This window comes from Diplotaxodon limnothrissa, linkage group LG16 (assembly GCF_057381915.1).
Source record: "Diplotaxodon limnothrissa isolate DT_005_m linkage group LG16, D_limnothrissa_male_GT1.1, whole genome shotgun sequence".
NCBI lineage: Eukaryota > Metazoa > Chordata > Actinopteri > Cichliformes > Cichlidae > Diplotaxodon > Diplotaxodon limnothrissa.
The window spans coordinates 38,388,864-38,403,689 of NC_140611.1; the positions used below are offsets into that span (position 1 = coordinate 38,388,864).

Genomic DNA, 14,826 nt, shown 5'->3' on the forward strand with positions numbered 1-14,826 from the left:
GGAGACAGACTGATAAAGGTAATTAAAAGAGCTGTTAAAGTGAGCATTCATGTTCTTCAGCATAGACAGACTAACACACCTCCTCTGAGTGCATGCAGTATTTCAGCTATTTCATCCTAATCATCTCATGGATAGAAACCTCCCCACCTCTCTCTCTCTTCTTTCATCCTCTCGAGCTCATGGTCACTCAGGAGGTCTGACTTTTGTCGCTGCAGAGCGGCCTTCGCTTCCTTCTTCTCCTCTTTTTTCTTTCCAAATCTGGACAGAAGCAAACATTGACACAGCATGTGGATCAAAAAGAAAGCCGGAGACAGCACACAGTACAGCTGGTATACAGAGGACGTAGATAAAGGACAAACACTGCATCAGCACCACTCTTAAAAGAATCACAGGGCAGATACAGCCCTCGCGTCTCACATACAAATAAACACACATAGAAAAGTCAACTGAACCAACAACAGCTTCCACGGTGGGTTAGTAAACTAGACACACAGGTGGTTAACTCGATGCCGACGGACGCTGGAGTAAAAGACACGCAGTTAATCCAGATTTGACAGAGGAAGGATACACACGAAGCTCAATAGGAACGCAGTCTATACAAGCTAACATAAATTAAAAGACGGCATACGCGCGACAGACCTAAAGACCTGCTTTAAGTGGCCACATATCAATACTCAAACCACAGCAGTCAATACTGCTTCTGTGTGGTCAGCATCAACAGCGTACTCAGCACTAATGGACACCAGACAATTCATTACCTGGAGGAGATGCAGGCAGACACACACACACACAAGACTGGATGTCATAATGAGCATCATTATATCTTCAGACTTTGCCGCCACTGCTGAAAATGAAAAGTGAACTAAAGTGGGAAATGAAAATGTAAGAACTGATTTGGTGACATTGGGGTGATTTTGTGTTTCAGCTGTGAGCTGGAGAAAAATGACCTGAGTCAATATTTTCATGCTTTTGCATTGACGGAGCTCTAAGGCTCATCAAAAGTCTGTAAAGGTGAAAAACACCTTAAAATCTGAGTTAACTTGCAGTTGTTGTTGTCAGGCACTGATCTCCGTTTGTGTTATGGTTTCCAGCTTTTTCACCCAATCAGGTTGTTTGCTCCATTTCAAACTCGTCTTCAAATGGATTCAACATTCTTATTAACATTTAATATCGTCATCATTAATATTATTACCTTTATGTTACCAGGAAGTCCCACTGAGATCAATCTGTCTCACAAGAGAGACTACAAATACAACATAAAGTATAAGTCCACAGCACATACACATAAAACTTTAATGGTTTCATGTTTCTTAAAAGAAACATCCTCCGTCTCCATCTAAACTTTAGATGGTAACTATGAGTCCTGGGACAGAGAAGGGTACAGATGTAGATGCAAAGTCCACCTAGAACGGCTTTATAAAGTAAAATATACGACCATAGAAAATATAAGTGGTCAGTGAATGAAGACTCTTTAGGACTGCAGAGGAAGCATGCATATACAGCAAATCACCAAAATCAATTACAGGCAAACAAGTAAAGTAAGATTTATTTCTAAAGTACAAACCAGGCCTCGCTTTAAACGTCCTAATAAGATTAGCACTGCGTGCATTGAGAAATCTACACACAGTGACAAAGTACAGCCAGTTTTGGGTCCTGTAGAGGACCTTTAGTTAAAGCACCTTCCACAGCAATGGCAGCTCAGTGTCTTCTTTGGAACGAGCCCGAAGATTAAAACTGTTTTTGTCCCATTTCAGGCACAGATGTTCAATCTCCACCCGCTTGGATGAGGAGCAATAGTGCACCGCTATTTTCAGGTTAGGTTCAAGTCCAGACAGTACCTGGAAACTCCAGGCCTTTCGCTCCTTTCCAGTAACGCTTCCTGTATTTTCCTGGCATCACGATGACGTTTGTGCACAAGTTCAATAATGTAATCAGTCACCTGCCTGCTGTCCTGGGGGTTGGGCTGCTGTTGTCTACATCACTACTGCTTCCCTCGCTGTGGATCTCAACACTGCCATCAGTATTCTTGTCCAATCATCTTCCTGCCTGCCTTCTTTGAGCCAACCAGCCTCCACTTTGCGTAGTTTAAATCTGTGCTCTCTGTTACTCTCCCTTTCAGACTCTCATTCATGCAACCCACCTCCACCCATCTGCACCTCACAGACACATCAGTCAGAGCTCCACCCAGGCCTCAGTCTTCATCTTCACCACCATCATCTAGACTTCGGTTGGTCCTTCGATTCTGCCGTGTTGGTCTAACCACCAAACTCTTAATTTCTCCATCTCAGTAAATTCAGCTCTTCCAAGTGATCTCTCCTTCTTGAACTTCTGCTTGTCGTGCCGTTAGCATGTAAACTTCTGCTCAGCACACTGGAAGACGTTTTCACCGGAGACGGCTCGAGGCTATTATGCGCTACAGAAAGAGCTTCCAACATAGCAATGCTGCCACCACTGTGTGTGACTGTAGGGATGGTATTAATGAGGTGCTGCTCAGTGTCTGGTTTCCTCCAGTTAGATCCCTCTTGGCAAACTCCATGGCGGCCAGTCATGTGACTTATGGAAAATGGGGGCCGACCACAAAGGTTTGAGCGGTGAAGTGCTGCCACACAGAAACTTTGGGTCTCATTCATAGTGACTCCTGTTGGCTCACCGATGTCCTGAAAACTCAGTCGGTGGCTCCAAACTTGATTACGTGTATCCGTCTTTAGAGGAGTCTGCGTCCTCTCAGCAACCTTATTTTAACTCTGATTTACAAAAGATTTAAAAGTCATTGTTGGACAATGAAAATAAAAATAATACATAACGAGTATAGAATGAAGCTGTGCACTGTAATTAGCCAGGCACACACTTCCTCAAAGAGCAACCAAACAAAATGTTCTCTTTTCCATGATCCAGTTTGAAATTCCACAGAGAATTAGCATCTCTGCAAACATCTCCATCTTTAGGGTAATTAAGAAGACTTGTACTGTACAAATCTGGTTAGCAGCATTAGCACTGCAGCGTTACATGTACGTTACAAAACCTGCGCACATTTTCATTAGTTTAGAAACAAAATATCTCTATACTCCCCCTTTTCTCTCTTCTCGTTCCCCTCACCCTAAAGCTTCTGCAGTTTTTGACTCCCCCTCCTTCAGCCTGGTTCTGCCAGAGGTCACTTCCTGTTAAAAGAGAGCATTCCTCTCCACTGTTGTCAAGCTGTTGCTCAAAAGAGATCATCTGATTGTGCCTCACAAGATAAACCACCTGGAGGAGATGTTGGTGTAAACTGATGCTGTATAAATAAAATTCATTGAAAATCGTAACCAAGTATGATGTTTCCGTACTGAACCATTTAGAGGTGTTTACCGTACTCCCAGCTCGATGGAGGAGAAGGTAGCTCATTAAACTTTACAACCAGCTGCTGTACAGTCGGGAGGACATGGAGAATTAAACCAGTATTAAATACTTAATACCTCCAACACACAAACCATGACCTTATAACAGCCTTTATGTTTAATTTATCAAGTGAAGTTATTGATATATGATCGTGCCACTATACCTGCTTATGGTTTATTTCAAACAACAGTCACAGTTTCTCTAAAGTGCGACTGTTTTGTTGTTTCAGCGCGTGCATATCACTGCTTCTGCAATAAAAGAAGGTATATTGTGAGCACAGAGGTAATAGGTTTCTTTGAAGTGCCTCATGTAGACTGGGGAAAAGCCTATTTACCACCCACAGAGGTGGACGCGATGGGCAATGAAGGGCACCAATCATCTGTGTAAATTAACAGCACGTGTGTGCGTTTGCCTCACAGCGGACGAGCCTTGCTCTAATTACCGCTGCCTATAGAGGCTTACCCTTTCCTTCAACTCCTTCTCGTACCCTTCCTCACAGCTCTTTTATGTCCACTCCTTCTGACCGTCTCCTCAGCGCACGCTTTCCTCCCATTAATCTTATTTCTCTTTCGTTTCATCCGCAGCGTACCTTGCTTTCACCCCGTCACCTCAGCCTCTCCTTTGACGTTTTGCTCCTTCCCTTTGCTATCAAGCACTTCTCTCTTCAGCTAATCTGTCTCCTCTCTTCTATGCTTCTCCTCACCCCTGCGTCCTCTCCAGTGTCGGCTTCTCATACTAACAGAAAGAATAGATGATAAAGTGAACACAACATATATTTTAACAACAGAACCCTTCTCTGAAAATTAAAGAACACATTTAGCACCGAGATTATCGCCATGTCTTGCTAATTTGAAGCACACACGCACACCTTCATACACCAACTTACTTTCTGCACAATGCTCAGTCTTTTGCACGACCCACTGTCATTGTTGCATTGTTGCACTGTTGTGTCTGCACCGTCTGGTGTTACACGGTCGTTGTTTTTTTTGCAGTTTTTGCACATTTGCACTTTATGCAGTCCTGTGTTGATTGTCCTGTGTCACACGTAGCACCGTGGTCATGGAGGAATGTCTTGTTTCACTGCGTACTGTACTGTTTCCAAAGTTTACTCAGAACGCTGCTGGAAAATGAATAAACCAACATCTAAAAGGTCGGAGTTCAGAAGGCAGAAACGTGTTGGTGATGGGGGAAGTCAGACGGGAATGCCCTAAACTGGTTGAAGCTGACAGAAAGGCTTTACAAACTTGGAAAACCAATCTCAAGAACACAAATGTGTGGCTACAGTGGACAGCTAAAAATTGGACCGCTGAAGACTGGAAATATGTTGTCTGGTCTGTTGGATTATCAATTTCTGCTTAAGGACACAGATGGTACAGTCAGAAATTGGCAACAGCGCCACGAATCCTGGTGGTGTTCCCTACACCATGGCATAATGGTGCATGGAGTGCTTCCTTGGCACGCTTTGGGCCCAGCAGTATCACTCCGCAGCGGTGCAGCTGACAACGGGCAAGTCTTTATGACCACAAATTATCTTCTTCTTGGAGGTGTTAATGATATAGAAAAGAAGATGTGCATCTGAAATGCACGTTTCCGTGTGAAATCACGATGCCATGGATTATTTTATATCTCAGCATCATGTTAATGTGGTCTTCTGTTGGCAGGCGTAGTTTTGACGCCACACACAACAATCCTTCATTTGCCCATTTTTGCTTTTCTTCTCTGACTGGAAATAGACAAGCAACCACATCCAGTTATCGACGATTTCCATACGCTTTGCAGCAAAATGAAAGAACAGCTGAAGAAGAAGAAAGAGATTCAAAGAAAACGGACACACACAGCTTAATTAAGCCCACTCTCCCATCCTGCAACACACAGTTGAACAAAGATTCATTCTTAGTAAAGTCCTATCTCCTGCCACTACCTTCTGCCTGAGCACGTAGGGTTTCTGAATCAACACTCCTGCAGAGTGTATTTGTCGTGCACGCGCACACACGGTAAGAAAAGTTAACTAACACATAAATAAACTGGAGACAAACTGGCATGCTTTGATTTTGTCCCTCTAAACACCGCTTTGTTGAACAATGGGTAAAAATAAAACTTGTTTCATTTTTGTTTCTTTCAATCTTTCGTTCAACAACCCGTCGACGTCTCTCCTTTCATCTTCTCCTTTGTTAAACGCCTTTTGTCCAACGAAGATAATCAGTTAAATCACAAACCACTGCCTGCATGTAATCACTGTGCACAGACGTAGAAAGGTCTCACAGGTGAGACTACACTTTTCCAGTTTTTCTTCTTCATGCGCTTCATTTATTTGATACTTAAAAACACATTTGGATCATTTTTCTATTTGATGAATTGAAACCACGTAAAAGTGGATTTAAAATGTAAAATCAAACAGACACACACACACACACACACACACACACACACAGTTGTTCAGTTCTAAAGTGTGTTAAGTGTAAAAGGCAGGATTAATTAACTTTATTAGAAAAATCATCACAGCAAAAGCAGCAGAAATTCTTTATAGCAAAATGTTATTTTTCTAGAATTGACATCAACTCATCCAATGCAGTATAAAGCAATGACGGTGGCACGGAGTTCACTTCCACCGTTTTTGATCTCAGGAATTATCACAACAACTAGAATTGGTTATTTTTTGTTACGTTTTGGACGTTTTATGTGACGAGCACGTCGGTCCCTGGGACGGAGTTAATCATTTAAAAAGCAAATGAGCTGCTGTGAATCCTATAGATGTTTATTTGTAACAATTAATGTATGATTAATCGAGCTGTTGGTTTTAATTGTGTTGTTTATGAGCCTTTTTTTGTCTTTCATGGATGAAAGTTTTTTTTATTTTCATAAAAAGTTCGTCAGACCCGAGGAAGAGTAGCTACTGATACTGCATGAGCTAATGGGGGTCCTAATAAACTAAACTAAACTAAACTAAACTAAACTAAACTAAACACACAGCCTGATGAGATTTTAAAATGTACAAGTTCTGATGATATCGCCTGAGAAACATTGTTTCACAAGAAATGTCAGAGTAAGATTAGCAGCTGATTAACAGCCAGTTAGGACGAATAAATCACCTCTTGTTGTGTCATTAGTGGGAACAGAACGATAACTCATGAATATTCAGGAAGTAACACCTCAGTCTGTATGGAAAGTGTATGGCTCCTCATTTACATGTGAGAAAGTTTGCTCTACAGCCGGTTTTCCTAAAGCTCCCGTCTGTGTAGGGAAAAGCCTAAAAGTCTGACCAAGACGGGAACTGCATCTTTGGGAATATGTGCGTACTTACGGTCTGCTTATTACAGTAAACGGCCCCGTCTCACTTTAATCCCAAGCTTCATTAAAAAAGAGAGACGCCCACAGTGGGTAGAGTACACAGACAGTAAAACACTGTGGCAACACCGTCGATGTTTCAAAAACTTTACGGCACATGTCATCACGGCAGATGGCGAGAAAGACTGTTCGCGCTTGACTGCGGTGTCATTTCGGTCTTACTTTTAGTTTAATTTGTCGAAGACAGGTGGTGGTTACTCTATATAAGTGATACGCGTGTTTATGTTAGACGTGGATTTTCAACTTCTGCTTCTCCGTGTGAGCTCTTCACACAAATCTGGTGTGTTAGTTTGATTTTTCTGCTTAAACAGAAACGACCAGTGAAGACTTCCTGACTGTAAACACAGAACCACCGAGAGAGAAAAGATAGCAGGTGGAAGACTTTTATCTTGCTGTTACAGTCCACACCAGTTACACCAGTTACAGCAAAGCAGCCCCAGACTATCGCGCCACCACCACCATGTTTGACCATTGCTATGATGTTCAGTCAGTTTTCTGCCATACGTAACAGGACTCAAACCTTCCACAAAGTTCAGCCTCTATGTCCTCAGTCTTGGGAATCATCCAGATGTTTTTTGGCAGATGTGGTTCTCAGCAGTGGTTCTCTCCTTGGAATTTCTTATTGTTGAATCATGAACTCCTTAACTGAGCCAAATGAGGCCTGCACTTCTTTAGATGTTGTTGTTGGTGGCATGTGACCTCCTGGATGAGTAGCTGAAGAGCTCTCAGAGTCATTTTGGTGGGCCGGTTGCTGCTGAGAAGGTTCACCGTGGTTCCAGATTTCCTTCACGTGTGGATAACGGCTCTCACCGTGTTTCATTGAAGTCACAAAGCCTTAGAAATGTCTCTGCAACCCTTTCAGACCGACAGAGGTCAGTGACTTTGTGTCACAGCTGTTTCTTTAGATTGCGGCTGCTTTTAGAGATCTTTTAGTCTCCTTCACTGATCGGGGTGTGGGTAGTGAAATTAAACTCAGCTTTCCAAAAAAATTTGGTTAATTTGTTTTTTCATGATTGAACTCAGTTGTTACAATATTCAGATTTTAGTAGAAGGAAGCAAACGGTACCAGCCGTTATGTTGACTTTACATCCAGCAAACATGTTATTCAGCAAAAACACTCGTAACAATGTACAATCCACACACATTAACATGCACACAGATGTGGAGTGCCGAGTCTTCAGGCGGCTGTTACACACCTCATTCATTCATTCATTCATTCATTCATTGGAAAACAGATCCATGAGGGAATGGGTGATTGACAAGTGCGATACAATAACAAGCACGCACGCACATACACATACACGCTCTGATGACTGACAGGCATGACATCAGTCAGTGACACCCCAATGACTTCCTGTCAAGACGTTTGATTGGCAGAGTCCTTCCCCTGCTTCAAGCATGTGCTCTCTAATCATGAAACAATGAAATTCAGCGTCTGGTCAGAAGCCTGTTTTTTCCCCTGCTTGGGGAATTTGGAGTCGTCTTCCATGCACAAAATTTTCGAGTGCCTTGAAATCTCATTTCTACTGCACGCGTCTATCTTCATGTACAGTTGGAAGCAAATTAAAACCTGCGGCCACTAAGACTGTTGTCAATGCCCCTGTGCAAGCTGCAAGCCAAAATGCAAGAATCTAAGATGCATGCATTCGAGTTTAATGCAAAATAAAAGTTGCAACTGAGTCTAAATGTGGAATTGAATGAATTGAAAAGTCGTCTAAAGACAACTGCAGCAACCAAAGCAATCATGAGGTGGTTCAATTTCAACCATCTGTAACCCCCGACAACCAGTCACTAAAAAGATGGGGAATACGCAATTTTCCCTGACAACCACTGGTTACCAGGGGTTACTGACTGGTTTTTAGGTCTGCATGAATTGAACTTGGCATCAGATTTTGCAGAAACTGCCAGCAACCTCTAGGAGCCATTTGCAAACCTTTACCGAACCCTGATCCTGCCCATTCTACTTTACGGTGCGGAGACGTGGACAATGCTCAAACACGACCTGAGCAAGCTCGAAGTTTTCCAAATGCGTTGCCTTAGATGCGTTCTCGCCGTTTCCCTTCGCGACCGTCATTCGAATGACACCATCCTCACCAGCTGCGGCAGCCAACTGACGATCGGCAACCTAATCCAGCGCCGCCGACTCTGTTGGTTTGGCCACATTTGTCGAATGGACCCGAGCCGCTACCCCCATGGCCTACTCTGGTTGACCCGCCCCACCGATTGGAGGGTGCATCGAAATGCACCAAAGAAGACATGGATGAGACAAATCCAGGATGATTTGAAGGCCCTTCGACTTGACCTCGAGCAGGCAAGAACCATCGCCTTAGATCGAAAAGCGTGGAAGATAATCGTTGGTCAAGCAAGAGAACCTGCGGCACCTACAGCAGCGTACTGGTTGCGCGGCAGACCACCGCCGCTGGTCGCCCGCTAAGGACAAGAAGAAGAGAAGAAGAAGATGGCTGAGGGTTAACTGAGAAAGAAGCTGGCCTGACTCAAGCAACCTGAATATACATTTATAAATGACATTTGCTGGACTGATCGGGAGTGAAATACGGCCTCCATCAAACTGCCAACATGTCATTTCTTCACAGCCTATTTAAGTGCTGCAACTGTACAGCAGCAACTCTTACAGGCAGCTTAATTCAAACACAGCAGAGCTCCACCAATCAGAAAATCTCCAGCAAATGATGGGGACTGCAGCATCAAAGTAAGTCCATTTTCTGCCATCAACCTTTTCATCTAAGCACCACACACACACATTCAAAAGCACACAGGCATACAGTATGCACAGACTCGGGCTAATAGGCCTAGCATGAAGCTCAACCATTACACAGCCCACAATGGAGCTAGTCAGTCCTAATGGGCCCCACCGTTGAGATGGGCTAATAGTCCCAGCGATGGAGCACTTTAAGTCTAACAGAGATGCAGCATTATGACCAGCTGGAAAGAGCGCAGAGAGCGGGAGAGGAGCCACGAGGAAAAAATGGGACAATATGGGGGAAGTCTAATTACTGGTATCAGTGAGAGGTAAAAAAATGGGCTAAAGGCTCAAAGCTCTTTAAGTATACATGTGCCATTCATGTGAAACCTTTTCAATAATTATAAATGATAGTCAGCAAACACACACATGCACACACACACGTGGTGCTTCATATAGGCAGACCCATTATATATCAGATATTCCAATAAACATAGTTTAAATTTGAAAATGAACAGCGTGCACACACACACATCAATAACCACATGAATATGATGCAGTGACAGCAGCAGCGCCCGCTTACATTTTGTTCTGGTGGACCTCGTCCTCTCCCAGTCACACCTGATAGATCGCCATATTTTCATTTGTACAGACTGTCTCTCTCCCTTCCTCTTTCACAGCCGGTCGCACACACGCAGACGACGGACCAGCTCAACAACCGTACTTTCCACTCGTGTAAATTATGTGCAGAGCACAGAGTTATGGCTGCGTGTACACACTATATTTCTGTACACATAAAGCACAATAACACGACGCTAAAAGGTCTGAGCAAGAAAGACAAAAGACGCACAACTTTACAGAAAAACAAATGCATCCACACACACTCTCTGGAAGATTCACAGTAACCATGTGCCAACTATATGACAACCATCTGACTGTGTGACCAATCGTGTTTTATCAGCACATGAATATTCATGACGGTGGGCCGGTTACCACGGTGCACGCACACACACACACACACACACACACACACACACACACACGCAGATGACTGGCATATCTGATTGGCAAGTGGCAACGGTTCAGATGACGGAGCCAGCTGTCCACTTTAAAGGGCATTTGAAGCAAACATTTAGAGTTGGACGTTATCGCCGGGGTTAACGATGAGAATGAGACATACAGTAATTACGTTACTGCAGGTACTTGCAACGCTGAACCCTCCCTTCATCCAACTTAACAATTCAAATCACAAAATCCAGTAAAGTAAGCGTCTTCAGAGGCAGTGCACGATCAGCGAGGTAACGCAGCGGTTGAATTGAAGTTTCAAACGTGCGAACCGTCTATAACATGCATGCACACTTACTACTGTACAACCAGAGAGCTGCAGTAAGGCAGAGTATCCCATACTGCCTCTCCTCCAGACCATTAGGCCAATCAAAGGTGCCCTTAGATGAATATGACAAATCAGCAGCTCGCCCCAGATTGAACTGTACTGAATAGCACCAATTTGCCTTCTCAGTCTACCACCATTACATGCAATCAAATGCAGATAGAGAGCGGGAGCTGGAGAGAGCAGACGGAGAGGGAAAAATTGGAATGATGCAAAGATTAGCGGGGTGGGAATGGAGAGAGGGGGTGGGGGTGGTCGCTGCAAAAGATGGCAAGGAAGAGGAGAAGGAGAGAAAGGTTGAGATTATCACTGGGATCTAATCAAGACCTTTTTACAGTGATGAGCGAGGAGGTGTAGGGGACAGGTCTAAAAATATCCTCGGGTGTATTATATGGTTTTAAAGCACTTGTGGCGAGATGCGATGGGAGAGCCGGGGGTTAGATGAAAGGATGGATGGAGAGGAGGCTCGCTTAGATTAAACTGGAGATGTTCTCGGGTGTGCGGCGTAGGCTGTCCAAACCATAATCAAACAGAGTGGCAGACAAGAGGAAGAGAGGTGGATGAACACAAGCAGAAGGTATCGCTGTAACCGTCGCTGAACTCTGAGGCGCTTAAAACAAAGACAAACGCGATGGAGCGAAAGAGGTGGAAAAACCACATCCTTCAGTCTGTGATGTGTGATGGAGGTGTGCCCACAAAAACCAGCAACAGAAGGAAAGAGAAGGAGGTACATTCTGTCATCGTTTAACTATTTATATAAACATGATTTATGACTGCGTTACTTAGCTCTGTTTGCAGTGTGTATTTTATATGAAGTCATCAAATACTAGTACATGTACCATATTTTTCGGACCATAAGGCGCACTGGATTATGAGGCACATTAAACGCCTTATAATGTTTTATAATTTTTGCTATGTAACTTTGCACTGTCCACTTTCTGCTGTAACAAAACAAATTTCCCACGTGTGGGACAAATAAAGGTTATCTTATCTTATATGAATGACTAACCTCATATTATCTCAGTTGTTCTCCTGACTGAAGTTTGGTCCGTTTACAGCATCCTGCCATGTGATTGCATTTGTCTCTAACCATCAGGAACCCTCAAGTTAACTTTTATCGAAAAAAGTTAGCGTTCATCCTCCAGCTTCACTGTGTTTATGCTAGGCTAACATAGCTGTGTCGCTAGCGATCATGTAGCACATCATTATATACCAGCTAGCCCAACTTCAGTAACCCTACAAACGTCACTGCTGTTTAGTTTTCTGTCCTTATTTATGTTGGAAGTGATAGCAGAGCTGTACGTTTGAATTTTCCAGAAATCTCTCAGTCAGAACGTGCTATATCATGCTTAGCTAACTAGCGAGCTAACTTCCTGCTAACTTCTAACTCTGTTAAATTTAATAAATTCTGTTTTCATGGATGCCTGGATGTTAAACTTAATTGTTACACCTGGTAAAGCAGCAACGCTGATCATTTTATTACAGATGAAAGAATTTAGACAGTTTTTAACTCTCAGTGATGCTGCAGTGTTCGTTTGACTTTGGGACCTGAAGTAACGGAGTTTAGGACCCAGTCGGTATGTTGTTGTTGTTGGACCTCCACTGCTGATTTCAGACAAAAGTGATGATGATCAAACGTTTTGTCATTAATGACATCAGCAGTTATTTTGATAACATGTTTAAACAACATCCTTCATCTCAAGTCCAAAGCTAAGATTCACCAGGCTTCTAGATACATGCAGTGCTGTGCAAAAGTCTTGATCCTCTCCTCATTTCTTTACGTTTGCTTCAGACGAGGTACACTGTGCTCTAGTTTTCTTTGTTAGGTGGTCTACAGTTTCCAGACTTTCTGAGGGTCTTTCAGAGTTTACTTTGCTTTCATCGGTTTCAGTCGTTGTACCTGAACATTTTCGGAGGAATGTTGTTTTTGGGTGTTTCTTTGTTAAGCCACTTAACACTGATCTGTGAATCATTCAAGCATGAAAAGGCACCTGAGGGAGAAACCTGTGTTGTTTCTGCATGAAACAGAGAACCAGTCTTAAACTGGATCGTTGGCCACTTTGTTACTAGCAGCCTGTTGCAAAAACAGATTGTTTGTTCCCATTAAGAGTGGGCAAGATAGCATCAAAACTAATATTTCGATCAAATATTTCAAAGACATTTGCAGCAATTATATTTGTGACAATATAATAAAATGCTGCAGCTTACAGGGAGCAGCATTGATTTATTTCTGCAAACAAATGCTGTTTAGATTTTTTTTTAAGTACCATCAGATTTAGATTCTTGCATCTGGAAAGGATGTGATTGGAAACAGCGTCATTTTTCAGCATGACAGTGATTCCAAACACGCTGCCAGTGCAGTAAACAACACACAAACAACAAAAACCGTCACGGATTGGCCTTCCCACAGCCCGGACCTCTACGCTATTAATCTACCGTGGGATCATCTCGACAGGAAACTGAACAAGCGGCAGAAACGCTGAAAGAAAAGCTCTGAACGTCCTTCAGGAAGCCTGGAGAACTATTCCTGAAGACGAGCTCAGGCTATGATGAAGATCAGTTCACACACACAAAGAAAAGTACCCTGTACAACTGTACCCTCAAACACACAATAATAACATGGACTGAACCACCACTCACAACCACTAGCACTTTATATAGCCTCTGTAGAAACTATCTACACCCTCACTTATCTTAACTGCACTACTGTATAGCTCTGTGTAAATAATCATTCTGTACATTCGATAATCTTTAATCCTACAACTGTTTACAACTTGCATAGTTCCCATTTCTGTATAGCTGTATATCCCAGATTTCTGTAAAGTTATTTATTTCATATTCTGTATAGTTTTTCATATTTATATCCTGTTCATATCCTGTACATAGCTTGTACTCACTACAGCCTGTACATACTTATAGTTATAGAATATTCACAACATACTTCATACCGTGTACATTATAACATACCATAATAGACCCATTTCTGTAATATACTCACATATCTATATTATTGCTAATATATATTGTAATATATCTATATCACTAAAGCACTTCTGGATGGATGCAAACTGCATTTCGTTGCCCTGTACCTGTGCATGTGCAATGACAATAAAGTTGAATTCTAAAAGGACCCTTTTTCTCACTTTCTGCGCACACACACTTCCTGTTATCTGATCTTGGACTGCAGCTTTATTCACAATCCTCAAATATCGCAATATTTAATTTGTCTGAAAACTCAACAACAAAGTCCCTCCAGAGAACAGAGAAATACCAGAGTGAATCACAGACCTTCAGTTTTACTACTGACAAACACAGCTGACAATAAAACGCACGCAAAGCTGATTAAGGTCAACTTTTCATCAAACTCAGAGCTGCTCATCTCTGCTCAGTTATCAGGAACTTAGTTCTGTGTTACAAGGTCTCTTTGTGTTTTGAGGGCTGGAGGATGGCGGCATTAACGTACGCACAGCTCAGCTCAACTAAGGATAAACGGAGGAGGCAGACAGGTAGCTCCTGTAAAGGTAAACCACACAGGACACAGCGCTCCGTTAGTCATCCTCACACTCGGTCACACTTAGCGAAGAATAAAAAACATCTGACATAATTATTAACAGGCTTAGATTAGCCGTTTACACAGTCCACTGAATAACAAAGATAGAATTTTAACACAATAAAACGGGCTCTATCTCCACATCATAAAGGTTTATTTCCTAATGATTAAATAGTGCAAGAATGGGAGAAACAAAGCCGGCTGAAGGGAGATCGGGGGAAAGGTGAAAGAACTTTCAAAGAAAAAGAATTAAACCTATTCGATTACACAAAATTAGTGCATATTAGTCCAACTGCCTAATATTACACTTTAAATAACGTGCAATTTGGAGATACAATCATTGTGATAAAATGGGACTTTGAAATCTGGAAGTGCTTTTCTGTGTCCCAGTTCACACAGACTGCTTTTGTGAGTGTATTTTGAAAGGCTGCGGCTCTATTTTGCAGATCAAATTGCACGTTGCTG

The 14,826-nt window shown here is 42.6% G+C and overlaps 1 protein-coding gene across 1 annotated transcript in view; it reads right to left on the reverse strand.

The window, feature by feature from the left end:
- Positions 1 to 14,826, reverse strand: part of LOC146616660 (partitioning defective 3 homolog B-like) — a 237,406-nt gene that overhangs the window by 86,686 nt on the left and 135,894 nt on the right. The window contains exon 20 of the mRNA XM_085374833.1: positions 148 to 258. Coding sequence (XP_085230959.1) covers positions 148 to 258 — 111 coding nt within the window. The remainder of the gene's footprint in view (positions 1 to 147; positions 259 to 14,826) is intronic.